Source organism: Photinus pyralis, unplaced genomic scaffold, assembly GCF_008802855.1.
Source record: "Photinus pyralis isolate 1611_PpyrPB1 unplaced genomic scaffold, Ppyr1.3 Ppyr1.4_LG2, whole genome shotgun sequence".
NCBI classification, from domain to species: Eukaryota; Metazoa; Arthropoda; class Insecta; order Coleoptera; family Lampyridae; genus Photinus; species Photinus pyralis.
In genome coordinates this window covers 8749503-8765986 of record NW_022170403.1, presented here as the reverse complement: position 1 = coordinate 8765986, position 16484 = coordinate 8749503, and the positions used below count along the sequence as shown (strand labels likewise).

Here is a 16484-nt window from a genome sequence, read left to right as displayed (position 1 = left end):
AAAAAATAGTATGAAACACGCGTGTTACAATGCTTTATTGTAATACTCCTATCTTGCGGACACTCGTGGCTACGCTTCGCGTCGCCACTCGTGCCACAAGATAGTCGTATTACAATAGGTCGCATTGTAACACTTGTCTTTCAATATACTATTTTCTATTTCGGTGTCACAATGATGATTTTGTACAACTGTTTTAGGCCGAAAACAGTTGTACAAAGACAGTGATTATAGTCGTTTTTTTTTTGGTAACTCATTTCTTAAGTTGGCAGTTACTAGTTAGTACAAGTAGGTACTTCGTTGGGTACTTCCATGTTTGAACTTCAAAATGTCAGTCTTACTCATATAAGAGAAGTATATGGATAAACGAGTGGACACGCCTATCGCCAACGTTAGTGGATGGAAATATACTTCTGTCATTAGTTGGGAACTAGGCGCTAATGCGCTTGCCTGTTATTATGTAGTGTTATTTACCAAGCATTTACTCCAGTTTGACATTACGGATTGAGGTTAAATTGTTTGTTTTGTTTATGAGTTATTGAACTTTTGTTTAATTTTAATAGTAAAGAAGCCTTTCGTAGTTATATAAATCAGTATACATAAGTGCTACACAATAATTGTAAAGGAATACCTAATGTTTGGCAATTTTAGTGTGTTCATTACTTAGAAATAAAGAATGCAGATACTTGTGGGAAAGTGGATTCTTCGGTTTCATGGCACAAGTAAGTTACAATGCAATTATCTGCAATCAATTCATTTATGCCATACTTGTTATTAGATTCCCAAGTGAAAAAAGCAACAAGAATGACTGCAAGCATGTGAACTATCGGAATTCGATGATGTAAAAACAAGGTTGTGTTCTCGTCATTTTAACCGCTATGACTGCATTGATTTGGATGCACGCAAGCATGATGGGGGCACGAAGTTATATGGGGGTCACTTAACACCTAAAAGATTTCCAACTCGACAAGGTTAATTTTATTTTAAAATCAGTAAATGTCTTTAATTTAATTGTGTTTCTTTGAACATTGGTAATGTATCACTTTATATTATAGCTGATGCGAACTTATCCAATTTCATGTTATATTCAAGATATAATCCCTATAGGTATATTATTTCAATTGCAATTTAAGTTTCTAAATCGTTACAAAGTTTGCCTTCGAAGTTGAAGGGTGTAACCGTAAACAAACTCTGCTGAGGAAGCTCGAAAGTTCTCCGTGAAAATGCTACAGTTTCCAAGCAGAACGATACGGAGTACCTTGAACCAGAACGCACTGGGTGGCATGTGAGCGCTGATTTGAGTTGGCAGTGAAATCATTCAAGTAGGCCATTGACTGCAGGTCCCGAATCCTTGTGTGCCGAAAACAATATCGAGGGCACAAAAAAGGGAAGATTCAAATTGTCGTCGCTGATCGGTGAAGATGCTAGTAGGGGAATCGAAGCGATATAGTCAACAGGTAAGAAACGCTTCGGCGGCGATTGGTCTTGGGGGGGTGGGCCTCGGCCAGTTAGTATACTTATCTAAAGACATCACAGGATCAGACAACAGTGATAGGAGTCGGCAGGTGGAATGGGGCCAATGTGGTGAATATGAACCTGCATGAAGCGAATAGAAGTCTGGGTGAAGTTTCCGAATGGTGCGTGGTTGTGTTTACATATGGTAATTGCACACAATAATGGTTTAATAAAATTTTAACCCTATTTTCGAGTTATAGGTTATGACATTTGAAATTGGCGCTACTTAAAAGTAGGCGGAGAGAAGTAAATAATTACTTGGGGAGTTTGCGCATAAATACAGAGTTGAGGACTAAGGAATAGGGCAGCTCTCTTTTATGGCGAACAATTTGCACATTGCAATCATAGGCGGTTATCCATATACTTCTCTTATATATATGGTCTTACTACGCTGCCAACCTAAAACTTAACGGCATAAAAAGTGTTCCCAACATAAAACATGTTAGTTCTAATGTTTCCTATAGTTTCTGATAATGATTTTTTTAATTAAATTAAAGCACCGAAATAGAAAAAATAGTATGAAAAACGCGTGTTACAATGCTTTATTGTAATACTCCTATCTTGCGGACACTCGTGGCTACGCTTCGCGTCGCCACTCGTGCCACAAGATAATCGTATTACAATAGCTCGCATTGTAACACTTGTCTTTCAATATACTATAGAACTAAATTTTTTGTTCCAAGAGGTGATAAAACCGTTTCAGCAAATTGTCACACAAGTTTTTGACAACAAATGTTAACTTGATCCTGGTGCTTACTGGTTACTTGAGAAGCGAGGGTGGAAGTTGTTGAATTATCTAAAACGAATTACAATATAAGTATCTACATCTATATAAATATAAAACTCAAGTCTACACCCTTTTGCGCCTATAGGTACAGTTGGTAATAATTCTGCGTCAATTTGTACCTGTTACTTACCTTGCATAAATAGGAAAGAAGTAACAGCACATTTCAACCCTCTTCGCGTTTCAAGCATAAAACAAGCTGTTTCAAAATGTGGGAAACGATGCCTTTTTGATATTTTACAATCCGACACACAACACTTTTTACGGTCACATAACTTGTTCATATTTTAAATCTTTCAAAAGTCAAAATTGACATGTGTAAAACCTGTGTACGTATAAAATCGACGGTAAAAATATTTCCTGTAACGAGCAAAATTACAGGTTTTGCAAAAAAATATTTGAGTCTGTGATAAATAGTTCTCCATACAACCACGGGAAACGCTGTAATCGGTGACAATTTAGCACCATTTATGTTTCTGTTCTGTGAAGGTCTTATTCTGTGGCTCGTAGATACAACTACTATAAGTTACAAAATGTCACGCGTGACGTGTACTGGATCGTGCGTAAACACTTGAATTTTGGCGCCACACGTTAGCAGGTGACGTAATGCGCAGTAGAAAACGCGTTTGAGAAAAATAATGAGCATACCGTGTGTAAAGCCGGATTTATAGTTCCGTATCCGTAAGAACGGAACCGTAAAATCTTACGTTAACGAAAATTATACGATTTATAGTTACCGTAGTGGTAAGAGATGAGCTTGCGCATTAGTGCGAAACGAATTCTGTCATTGTATGTCATCTGTCAGTAAGAGTAACGTGCATTTCAAAATAATAATAAAATAACCAACAAAGTGTCAATAATTATTGTCAATAAACAGAACGAACGTCAGGATAAACTCAACTGTTTGAATTATCCGAGTACTACCGAAGACAAGCGCGTTAGCACGATTTACCGTAAGAAATAAAGCCGGATTTATAGTTCCGTAGCCGTAAGAACGGAACCGTAAAATCTTACGTTAACGAAAATAATACGATTTATAGTTCCGTAGTGGCAAGTGGCAGCTTGCGCAACGAATTCTGTCATTGTATGTCATCTGTCAGTAAGAGTAACGTGCATTTCAAAATAATAATAACCAACAAAGTGTCAATAATTATTGTAAATAAACGAAACGAACGTCAGGATAAACTCAACTGTTTGAATTATTCGAGTACTCCCGAAGACAAGCGCGTTAGCACGATTTACCGTAAGAAATAAGATTTGGGCATTTCCTACGTACCGTAACCGTTCTAACGCAACGTTAACGCGAACTATTAAATGTTCACGCGCAACAAGTAGGGTTAATTCCAAACGTTACGGTACGGCGTTGCGGGTATGGAACTATAATTTCAGCTATTGTAAGCGTATCGTGTTCTGTGGTCCTAATTCAAGCTCCCGGTTCCGATAATTTAGACACCTTCATGTCATCATTCAGTGGTTTTGTTTCTTCAACTTTTTCTTTTTTGTAAAATTATCCATAATTTAATATGGAAGTCTTTAACAAACTTTATACCCAAGTTAGTAGCTCTGTTAGCAGTACTGTCTCACAATTGTCCGGTGTTCTACCTGGAAATCCAGTCACAAGAGAATTCGATGCCAGTTCTCATATTGCATCTGGAGGCCCTGGGCTACTCTGGAAGATTTATAAAGGCTTTAAACGATCTACAAAACAAGAAGCTGCTATATTCGTCTTGGAAAAGAGACAACTGGATAAATTTAGTAAGTCTGACAAAGAAATGGTTTTAGATGGTCTTCGCCGTGGTGTGTCACAACTGACAAAAATAAGACATCCACGAATATTAACTGTTCAACATCCATTGGAAGAAAGCCGAGAGAGCTTAGCGTTCGCGACTGAACCAGTTTTTGCAAGTTTGGCGAATATTTTAGGGGAAACTGTTAATATGCCTCAGCCTGCGAATTTGTCAGACTACAAATTTTATGATATCGAGATTAAGTTTGGCTTACTTCAAATCGGGGAAGGATTGGCTTTTTTACATAATGATGTAAAGTTACTTCATAGAAATATTTGTCCGGAAAGTATTATAATTAATCAGCAAGGAGCTTGGAAAGTATTTGGTTTCGATTTTTGCGTTCATAACATTGGCACGAATCAGGCATTTTATCCATTTCAGCAGTATGACTTTACCCTACCATGTGTGTCCCAGCCCAATCTAGAATATGTCGCACCCGAATACACTTTAACAGAAACGCATTCCACAAGTAGTGATTTGTTTTCATTAGGCATGTTAGCTTACGTTTTACATTCTTTAAACCATCATACATTAGTACCTGCAAAAGATTGGCAGCAATTTAAAAACAGGCCTCAGCAGCTAAAGACATTATCTAACAACAAATTGCAATGCCTACCAGATAGTTTAAGGGAGTATGTAAAAATGATGTTAAATGTAGTACCGGAATTACGACCTGATGCACACCAGTTTATTAAGGTATATATCTGTGAAAATTGTTCAGTGTAGTAATTCATTTTGATTTAGATTCCATACTTTGAAGATGTGGGAGTCAAAACGTTGACTTACTTGGATTCTCTGCTTCAATGGGATAATTTACAAAGGTCGCAGTTTTACAAGGGTTTACCAGAGGCTCTCTCAAAATTACCTCAACGTGTACGTGTTCAGCAGGCTCTGCCGTGTCTTACTCGAGATTTAGCTCAACCAACCATGATTCCTTTTGTTCTTCCCAGTATTCTTGACGTTGCAGAGGAGTGCAACGAAGCGGAATATGTTACTAAAATATTACCGCATTTGAAACCTGTCATGAAGTTGGTGAATCCAATTCAGGTAATTATTTGTACAAGTGTATGTAGGTGTGTGAAATAAGACACTTAATAATGTGATTTAAACAAAGTTTATTCAGCACTTGCTCAGTTTACTTTCTAGTAAAATCAGTATCTTAATTGTACACTGTTGGGCCTGCTTGTGAAATGTGAATGTAAAGAGTAGGTAGTTAAAGTGTAACAACAGGTTCACCACTAAGTTTATTAATCGGCAGAGCAAAGCAATGCAAGCTTTATAGGGGAGTCGATTGTGTCCGTGAACACGATAACTGTCAACGTTTGGACCGAGTTGGTTCACACTTTGCACAGTAGACTTAATATACAGGGTGACAATTTGAAAACTTACCACCCCCCATATCTTACTAAATAAACCGATACAACGAAATATCGAAGGATCCTCAGTATTACAATAACTTTTAACGATAATTTATTTTAATGTTACAAAATACATCAAATTCATGTCTTGGCCATTGAGATAATGCTTTTAATCTTGTTTTGATCAAAATCCATGTGGTCGCCAAAAATAGATCAAATTCATGTTTTGATCATTGAGATAATGCTCTTGGTCTTTTTCCCAACGTTCTTGGTGCATAAATAACAATTTGGAGATGTTTTGATCAAAATTCATGTGGTCGCCAAAAATAGATCAAATTCATGTTTTGGTCATTGAGATGATGCTCTTAGTCTTTTTCCCAACGATCTTGGTGAATAAATAACGATTTTGACATGTTTTGATCAAAATCCATGTGGTCGCCAGAAATGCATCAAATTTATGTCTTGAGCATTGAGATAATGCCCCTAGTCTTTTTCTCGACGACCATGGTGCATAAATAACGATTTTGATTATTTTGATCAAAACCCATATGGCAATAATTTAACATTTTTGAATCACACACATGCGGTTATCAAATGTGCACGTGATGTACTCTTGCTGCATCAAGATAATGCGTTTGAAACCTTTTAAAACTCTAAATTCATGTATAAAGTGTAATTTTGGCTACATTTTGCTCTAAAACTTTCGACCTATACCACAGAGAAGAGTTATATTAAAGTATTACACATCTAAGAGTCATAGGGAATAATCTAGCGAAAGTCCCAACCCGATACATGACCTAGGGAATGAAATATGTTGATTTCTATTATATTGAGCCCGTAGTTTTTCCTGTTCCCGATTCACTCGAAGTCCTATAACTTTTGTTCCTATTGAACCAGCTTCCTGAAAATTAATAGCGTCCGTCCTTAATGTCCAAAGAACCCGTACACCAAATTTCAACTCAATCGGCCACTTTTAAAAAGAGTTAGAGCGCACACGGACGGACGGACGGACGGACGGACGGACGACAATACAAAACTATAAAGGATCTGAGGATCCTTAATAAACGAGATATTTAAAAAAATCAAAATCCGTTTCGGTAATTCGGAGGGGGAATCACAATGACATAATTGGCGACGCACCCCCTCCAACCCCCTGCGCCCCAGCCACTCCAACTTTTAAATCTTAAACAGTGACCCCCCATGTGTGATACGTCGTTGGAAAGCTCTGAAAAAATGCTTTCCAACCATACCAAACAGCATTACATTTAGGTTAGTAATTATCGTGAAAATCCAAAAATAAACTAATATGATACATTTGAAATCTGTCGTATTTAAAACGCAACCGGCGAACATAGACGAACTAAGACAGAGAATAATTCAAGAATGTCGAAATATTGCAAAACCAACATTTGAAAAGGTTCGACAAGAGTTTGAGAATAGATTATAGCTGGCGATCAAAAATGAGTTGCTGTCGAGTCGGCTTTGGAAATTCAAGTTAAATACGATTTTCCATGTAAACAAAAATTTCAAAGGGCAACTCATTTTTGATCGCATAGTAATACTGTCTTCCCAATAACGGAAAACATTTTGAACATTTATTGAAATGAAAGCCAACTTTAGAAAATGTATCATATTAGTTTATTTTTTGATTTGCACGATAATTACTAACCTAAATGTAATGCTATTTGGTATGGTTGGAAAGCATTTTTTCAGACCTTTCCAACGACGTATCACACATGGGGGGTCACTATTTAAGATTTAAAAGTTGGGGTGGCTGGGGCGCAGGGGGTGTGAGGGGGTGCGTCGCCAACTATGTCATTGTGATTCCCCCTCCGAATTACCGAAACGGATTTTGATTTTTTTAAATATCTCGTTTATTTACTAAGATATGGGGGGTGGTAAGTTTTCAAATTGTCACCCTGTATGCCACAAGTAATAAGCCTATTAAAAATGGGTCAAATCCAATGACCCCTTGGGGTCACCCCCCACTGTCTCTGCCAAACGCTTGAACATATTCAGTTCAAATTTTGCACAGTTGACCTATATGCCACAAGTAATAAGCCTATTAAAAATGGGTCAAATCCAATGACCCCTTGGGGTCACCCCCCCCCCCCCCCTGTCTGTGCCAAACCCTTGAACCTTTTTAGTTCAAATTTTGCCACAGTTGACCTTTTTTAAAGGCCGCTTGACATGGAGCAATACAACGCGCAAGAACTTGCAGAAAGAAATTGCAAGGTCAAATCCTTGCATGCAATAAGAATTGCATGGCATTTGACATGGTGCAATTCTATTTCAATTGCCACATGTCTGCCAACAGAAGAAAAATATGAATTTGTCAACAAAGTTGCTAACCTCAAATAAAAATGAAATTTTGACTGCTTGAAGAAACATGAAAATTACAAGAATAAATAAGATTAATAAAAACAAGTAATGAGTGCGTCTCTAAGCATCATAGTTGCCGCCGCTGTGTTTTACTAGGTTGGTGACACAAAACCAACTAGATTTATCCCTAGAATTGCGCGATTCATGCAAGAAAAATAGCACCGGTCCTATAAAAATTGCATGCAAGTCTCTTGCAGCAATTGATCAGCTGGCTTTGAACTGCGCATGCCTTTCGCAATTTTTCTTGCAACTTGCATGCAATTGCAATTTTTATTGCTCCATGTCAAGCGGGCTTTAGATGCGCTTTAGGGATTTATACAAATTAAATTATACAAAATACATACTTTATACATACTTTCCAACTGTTGTTCAATTTCAAATTTCGCGGTTACCAAACTGAGCCAAAATGGCTGCTATTCGCGTTACTTTAGTAATCCAGGAACTTTAAGCAGTAGTAAAGTCCCTAGATCACTAAAGTAACGCGAATAGCAGCCATTTTGGCTCAGTTTGGGAACCGCGAAATTTGAAATTGAACAACAGTTGGAAAGTATGCTTTTCTATTGGTTTTTCTAGTCGCTCTTGGATTGTGCGGATACTTTTGGATAGCGCCAGTTTTGTGAGCGTATCGTTTAATATAATATTAATATTTAAAAAAATTTAATATTAATATCGATTAATATTTAAAAATCACATGATAAATATAGTTGCATCGCTTTTTCAATCGTTTCACCACTCCACATAAAACCCTTGTGTGTACCCAATTCTAAATATTTTAATTGATCTTCATTAAAAGTTTTCGAAAAATTGTCTTCACTTCTGAGTAATATTTTTTTTTTGAATTAATGGTTACATCAGTACTCTCCTTAATGTACACACAACTATTATAATACAAAACAACAAATGTCAAACCTGACAGTAGGTGTCAAACGGCCATTTTTGCTCAATTAGCAGTTTGTTTTTGTCTAATACACTGGCCTAACGAATCGCGTTACTTTAGTAATCTAGGGACTTTAAACAGTAGTAAAGTCAGTACATGTAGAAGCAGTAGGTGACATAATTTATTTAAAAACGGAATCGCGCAGTCCATCTATATATTAATATGTCGATGGGCCCACCTCTGCTGACTGTCACGATGTTTGTAAATTATCAAATTTAATTTTGGTTGAGACTGCGTTGTATCTCATCCGCTTTTAGATATGGAGACTTGCTGTTTTCGCGACCCTGTGCCATTTTTTTAAGAAACTTGATACGTAAACAGAATCTAGCTAGCTACAGTACAGCCGTTATGAGTTCGCGAGCGGTTTGTATGCGCAGTGGTCGGCAAGCGGCGCCATATTTGCATTTCTCCAGTGGCGGATCAAAAATCCACTCCGTTGTTGTAGATGTGGGATACTAATGATATCGGTATTGATACATTAAATAATGTTATGCCATTGTTTATTGTTTTGCAGGTTTCGTGCGGCCGATTGGAACTTCGACTAGCGCCGTCGCTTGCTAATTTATAACTGCTGTACGGTACGTTTGTTTCTGAGATACAGGGTGAAAATGAAAAGTTTGATTTTTAGGATGTTATCATATTTGACTACCATTGTAAGATAGAACCAAAGTAAAAACTGCCTATTTTAGATATTTTTACGTAGAATCCAGTGGTCTAGTAAATTTTGCCCATGAAAATTTATAAAAGCCTTTTTTTTTTACTGTATTTAAATAGGCAATGGATTCATGGAGATTTTGTTTTGTTTATTGCATCCATGGTAACTAAGGCAGCCGATAGCAATCAATATAAATGACTGACGGAATTTTGAAAAAAAATTGATATTTATATAGGCATAAAAAATGTAAAAATATAGGATTTTCATCAAAGTAATCAGGAGAAAGAATGCAAAAAAATTCGTAAGCCGGTTGTGGTCTAGAGTCGAAGAGTGGACTTGCACATTTGTGTTTTCGGTTTAATAGCCCTTATGTTCTTATTTTTTGAAAGTGCACTAAAAATTGACGTTGAGATATAAAAGGTGTTGCATTTAAAAGGCAACTCTGGGTCAAATCTCAAAAATGGTGGTCGAAACATTTTTTTTACTACGCCACTGGATTTTACGTAAAAATATCTAAAATAGGCAGTTTTTAACTTTTTTCTATCCTACATGGGTAGGATATAAATATAAAAGTTAAAGTTTTTGTTTTCACCCTGTATTTTAGAAACAACGTAATTGGATTGATTCTGTTTGTGGTACGTTTCACAAAAAAGTAGTACTGGGTCTCTATCTTTAAAAACAGCTGAGATATAGTGCAGTCTCGACCAAAATAGGACACATCACACACTATGCATTTTCTTGAGCATGATTGAATAATGTGGCCCACAGCTAATGCTATGCTATATGTGGAAACCTTAAAATGGCCCTCAATGATTAAGCAATCAACCAACATTTTGAGGTGCGTTCGTTTATGCGTTCTGATCCTGATTACTCTTTTTGCTATAAAGCTTTTGTTTATTGGAGCACTAGAAACAGTGTTGCGTTTTTTTAAATTATAGTCCATCTCATGAGAGAGTGCAGACGGAACGCATAGACGTGAATCATTATCGAAAAATAACAAATTTGCACCGTCATGCAGGATTACACTCACAAGCTTTTTTGTTATTATCCACTACTACTGGACACGTTTGAGGTTAAGCTGTACAAAATTGAGAGGTCGTGTTGACGCTCAATCCGCAAGATGTCGTTCGTTTATTCATTCTGGTGGGAGCACATTGTAATTAGTATTGGTGGGAGAAGATCGCCATTTTGTTTATCTACAATTGCCAAAATTTCATTGTCATTGTAATTATCACGTTACTTTCAAGAGTTGGAAATGTGATAAGTGCAATTATGCAACCAAAAATAAGGATAATTTAAGAAATCGTCGTATAACGCATTATATTTCCAAAGTTTTTTATTGTGAACAGTAGCGTTGGACGATGAACAGATTATAATCAAAAGATAAAATCGATAATCGGGTTTGATTATTCTTTTAAATTAATCAATTAGTTGAAACTTGCAATCGCCCAGTGTTAGTGAACAGTGCAATTACACACTCCGCTTTAAATAAATTTCTATCACTGCTATCGTATCAGTGTAATTACGCCACAATAAATAGCGTTCGCGTAAAGCGTCACCTATTAACCTTCTCAAAAATTTGATTTGTGATCAGTGTAATTTTGCTACTCACGATAAGCATAACGTAAAGCGGCGTATCCACATTTAAGGATGTTACGTGCAGTCTGTGCGACTAGGTATTCCACAAATATTATGAAAAATTTGAACTCCACTGATCGATTTTTGCACTTAACGTTGAGATCGCTTAAGATGTCTAGATACGTATTAATGCACTTTATATGGAAGTGCATCTTGCTCTGTATTAAATCTTCGTACCTAAATTCAAACAATTTTTAGTACACTAACAATAATAATAATTTTTTGATACTTACCTATTTTATAAAATTTCTTACAAGATATTGCCCCTTGAACATGTGCCATTAATGCTACTTTAAGTGATTTGTTAACATTACGCATTTGTTTTGAATCACATTATTCAAAGCCAATCTTGATATCTTATGTTTGCTTTTAGATATTACTGATCTTTCTGCAACGTATGGAACTCCTCTTAAAATTGACACCAGCAACTGACATTCAGCAACACGTGTTGCCAATGCTATACAGAGGATTAGACTCAGATACACCGCAGATACACGAGCTGTGTTTATCGGTGTTGCCGACATTTGCTGGACTATTAGACCACGGCAATGTGAAAAACAGTGTATTACCTCGTATAAAGAAATTGTGCCTATCCACGTCGACATTATCTGTTCGTGTAAATTGTTTATTGTGTATTGGGCGACTGCTTGAGCATCTGGACAAGTGGCTTGTCTTAGATGAAGTTTTACCATTCCTACCACAAATTCCCTCCCGTGAACCGGCAGTTATTATGGGAATATTGGGAATATACAAATTAGCGATGACTCACAAAAAATTAGGTATAACAAAAGAGATCATGGCTACCCGTGTTCTTCCTTTTCTTATTCCATTATGCATCGAAAATGGGTTGACACTACAACAATTTAATGCTTTGGTCGCTTTAGTCACACAGATGTTTCAACTCGTTGAATCTGAGCATCGCACCAAATTGGAGCAACTCAACACTGTACAAGAACATCAAAAAATACTTGAAAATAGCATGCCAACGATTGTTCCTAAATCTACAGCTTTGGAAACAATCTTTACTGATTTTGGCCTTGATAACATTCCACCACCGGCACCTAATAATCAAAGCAAGTCTGCATCTGCTCTTACCTTACAAGAAAAGCAGAGAATTCTAAATCAACAAGACACCGTGAAAATTTTACAGAATCAAACGAAGCTCGATCCCATACCAATTACTACAAATACATCCCAAGTGCAACCTGTAAATTTAACCAACACATTATCACCAATAGCCCCACCGCCATGGTATAATCCTAGCGCATCATCACGTACATCCAACACCTTCACAAGTTCATCAAATCATACTTCCCAAGCTAGTTCAAATTTTCAAGCATTTCAATTAAGTCATTCAGCATCCGCAAATTCTAGCAATTCACATAATGATCAATTTGGATTGTCCAAAATGAATAAAGCGCCTACCATGGCAAGTTTTCCAAGTCAAAATTTTCAGCCTTCATTTCATTCTCCAAATTTATACACAACACAAAATGTTATGAAGCCTTCATTCACTTCAAAGAATACACAAAGTGGTAGTATATCATTATCGAAAGATGAAATAATGGATTTTTTGAAATAATTTCAAACGCCTAATCTAAATCGAGGTAATTCCAGCCAATTTAATCAATTCCCCTTGATAACGTTGTATTTATGTAATATGTGATACATTTGTAGCCATGTGGAAATATATAGGTAGGATTTGTGCCGTGCTGTGAAATTTACATTTTCCAAGTACTATTTAAGATTGTAATTTATATATTGGACGTAAATTAAAAAAATATTTATTAATATTTATATTGTTTCTTCACTTCTAATGGTTGTTTACTATTTAGGATCTTATAGCACTTCATAGAGCCCCTTCTCACCCGACGTTTTTAAAGCACTGCAAAGTGGCGCCGCTGGTTGCGAAACACTGCGTTATATGGACGCCTATACACGGAGCGGCGCGTCTGCGTAACTTGTAAGGGACTTCTGCTATACAAACGCGCGCTGTTGGTCGTCGACGATCGTAAATACATATGCACCTGTCCCTGTGGAAATGTGAAAGAAATAGACTACTCATGATTATCGCTTAAAATATCATTACAATAACAAATACAAATATGCAAAAATTAACTCTTATTAGAATTATTACCAAATGCATGTAGTACATGAGAATTGTGTGGTGGGGGGTGCTTACTGCGGGCTGAAGCAGCGCGTTTTATTGGTTGTTTGGAAGTGAGGCAACCGCTTAGTAGGCGCTTTCTTTCGATGATCCAAACGGGTTTGGATTGTCTAATCACGTTCTTTCGATGTGTGATCTTATGATCATGATTGCTAAAATCGTGAACAAACTGAACATACAAGTTTTATGATTTGTTTACTGATCACGAATTCCTAACCTATAAATGCAAAGATATTTTTGCTCATTTGTTAGGTTAGTCAATATTTGTAACTGAAGAGCATAATCGTGCAAAGTACTTCCACTTGTATTTAAATTGTTGTCATAATCCAAACAAAAAATACGTAATTCGAATGCAAATGTGTACTACGTAAACTTAATCATACGTTGATTTAAATTCGCACGTTCTTTCGTAAAACGTGATCCTACGAATCACGATCTTGAAATCATGATCGCGAAGTAGCCGAAAAAAAGCGCCTAGTATACGGACCGTGTGATCAACTAGCGTTTAAAATGTAGTAGCGTTATGGTAGACACATTCATACAGAAGAACGTTTCTGTCATCTGTCAACAGAATCATACAAAATCGGAAATATCCTTATGAGAAACTGAAATAGGTTAACCCACACACAAATGAGATAATTTTGTATATTTTATAATCTTTTTAAGTTAACTGAAAGTATATTTCTAAAGATTTAGAAATGGAAGGTGACAATATAAATGATGGAAAAAAATCAAATGCCGGAATTCCGGAAGCAGAGTTTGTGGTAAATCTTTTTAAATCGTTAAAAAATGTATGTAGCTCATCTATGATTTTCTACAGGATGATGTAGATATGTACATGGGGAAATCAGAAAATGGAGGAAACGCTGAAAAGGTGCTAAAGCGGTTGGACGAATTGCATTGTAAATATAAGTATATGGAATTTCACTTGCTGGCAAAGAAAAGACGACTACAATCTCAAATACCAGATTTGAAACGTTCCCTAAATATGATCGAGAAACTGAGACATGAAACAGAAGAGTTTGAAACTGAATTCTTGTTGAGTGACCAAGTTTTCGCTAAGGCAGTTGTTACACCAACGAATACAGTGTGTTTATGGCTCGGTGCAAATGTGATGTTAGAATATAGTTTAGATGATGCAGAAACATTATTAACTAAAAACATAGCGACTGCAACCAATAGTTTAGAACAGGTCGAGCAAGATGTCGATTTTCTAAGGTACAATATTTTACAGTTATCTAAGGGAATTAGTAAAAAAACTTATTTTAACAGGGATCAGTGCACTACAACCGAAGTGAATATGGCAAGAGTCTTTAATTGGGATGTTAAACGTCGTCAAGCAGCAAAAAATAAATAAAATTTTGTTTCCGCACATACCTGCTCTTAACACTCAACTAACTCGAGATTTTGAAGAGTTTTGTTTCTCATTTAAAAATACTAAATTATTTAATGTAATTAGCTTATTGCGTTGTTTTCATATATGTATAGCTAATTGAAGATAATTGTGTAATTAACAGAAATACTGTTTTAAATATTACTTGTACTATGTTGTATTCAAATACTGTTGGGCGGAGATACATGCATACTATTCGATAGTCACAATTATATATAATAACTGTTTTTAAAGAGGAGAGATGCTGACCCCTCTATAGGTCATTTAGCGAATGTTCCTCACTTTTGATAAGGTATACTATAGCAGATAATGAATGCAACAGATGATAGAGTCAAGGGAAAGTGCGAAAGATTATGGCTTATAACACCGCAGGGGATGACAAACTAGTAAGAGAACATGCAATGGGTATGTTTCTAGGGCAACAAGACATAATACAATGGTAAGAAATATTAATAAAAAGATGCTAAATTGTTAACATTTTATTAAGTTACAAGGGAAAGTACACTTTTTATGAAATTTTAACATAATAATATCAGATTTAATCTGCAGGTACATCGTCGGCTTCTTCGGAAGGCCCTTCCGGTTCTACCTTCATTGCCGCATTCTCCTTTTCTAAGTCTGAAATTTTAGTTAAAGCTTCTTGTAAGTTTGCTCGTATATCGGTCAATGTTTCTCCACATATCTGATTTGACAATTTGTTACATATATATCTACTATAGTTAAGGGTATAACTCAATACTTAAGGAAATCTCATTATAAAGATATAAAGGATACTCTACTGCATTATCGGGTTTATCTGGTTCTTCGTACAACGAAACTAATACTTTTGTTAAAGCGTCCATGACGCCAGTCTTTTCTAAATACTTTCTGAACTCCTCCCTCTTGCTTTCGGACGGCTGTGTTTAGATGAAATGTACAAGCTGTGTAAAATAACTTTGGTTTCTTACCTTATAGTTAGGGTTGGCTGTCATATTCAACGTTTAGGTTATATTTAATTTGATACTATAAATGCGAAGTTACAGAATTTTTGTATCGTTTAGCTTAGTACATTTATTATATGGCAGTCGAAAATGGAACAATTTTTGCTGCACGACGACTTGAATTTTTGATTCCAAAAAAATTTCAAAAGGTGTTGCCAACATAAAAATTTAAATTAAATGAAAAGATAAGAGGCGCTTTCTTTCAATGATCAAAACCCACAGAGTTGTATATGTATACTTATACAACTCTGTGGATCCTACGAATCACGATCTTTAAAATATGATCGCGAAGTAAGGTGTACTTTTTTAAAAGTATACCCGACAGCACCGTCGTATATACAAGGCTCAGGGCTGGAAACTCGAGCCTATTTCCTTTAATTGAGGATCTTACGTGTCGTCGATCGCGTAGTTCCATAAAGTCCCTATCATAGGGATAGGCGCTTTCTTTCGGCTACTTCGCTATCATGATTTCAAGATCGTGATTCCTAGGATCACGTTGTAGTGTACTTAACCCCCAGGGTCTACGCTAATTTCACACTACAAGAACACGGAAATAAAATAAACCCGGCAACGTTTAAAAATGGCCACCCGAATTACTATTCCCTCTAAAACTAAACAAGATCCCGCTTAAATTTGAAAAGTGGCACGTGATAAAACATCTAAGGCAGGGCCCCCTTACGTTAGTTATAGATAACGCTTTGACCTGAAGCACAGTAGGGAAGGAACGTTAAATAAAACACTGAAATTGTAAAAAAAGTTTGTTTAATAATGATCGTAATTATCATGATTGTGAAAACCAGGAAATTTAGTTCATGTAAATTAATATAAACAAAACAAACAAAGCCAAAAGGTGTCGTACTCTCGCAAAAGTCACTGCCAAGGGTAAAAAGA

The 16484-nt window shown here is 36.2% G+C and overlaps 3 protein-coding genes across 3 annotated transcripts; 2 read left to right on the top strand and 1 right to left on the bottom strand.

The window, feature by feature from the left end:
• The first annotated feature begins 3717 nt into the window (after positions 1-3717).
• LOC116164116 (SCY1-like protein 2) lies at positions 3718-12846 on the top strand. The gene is made up of 3 exons (XM_031478245.1): positions 3718-4779; positions 4828-5130; positions 11427-12846. Exons 1-3 carry the CDS (start codon positions 3820-3822, stop codon positions 12633-12635), a joined length of 2472 nt encoding a protein of 823 aa, XP_031334105.1. The 5' UTR covers positions 3718-3819; the 3' UTR covers positions 12636-12846.
• Positions 12847-13758: 912 nt separating this feature from the next.
• Positions 13759-14773, top strand: LOC116164670 (prefoldin subunit 3-like). Its single transcript, XM_031478871.1, has 3 exons — positions 13759-13984; positions 14041-14438; positions 14493-14773. Exons 1-3 carry the CDS (start codon positions 13919-13921, stop codon positions 14575-14577), a joined length of 549 nt encoding a protein of 182 aa, XP_031334731.1. The 5' UTR covers positions 13759-13918; the 3' UTR covers positions 14578-14773.
• Positions 14774-15077: 304 nt separating this feature from the next.
• Positions 15078-15766, bottom strand: LOC116164671 (c-Myc-binding protein homolog). Its single transcript, XM_031478872.1, has 3 exons — positions 15561-15766; positions 15388-15509; positions 15078-15323 (listed from the first exon to the last, which is right to left on the bottom strand). The coding sequence occupies exons 1-3, from the start codon at positions 15582-15584 to the stop codon at positions 15152-15154; spliced, it is 318 nt and encodes a 105-aa protein (XP_031334732.1). The 5' UTR covers positions 15585-15766; the 3' UTR covers positions 15078-15151.
• Between the last annotated feature and the right edge of the window lie 718 nt (positions 15767-16484).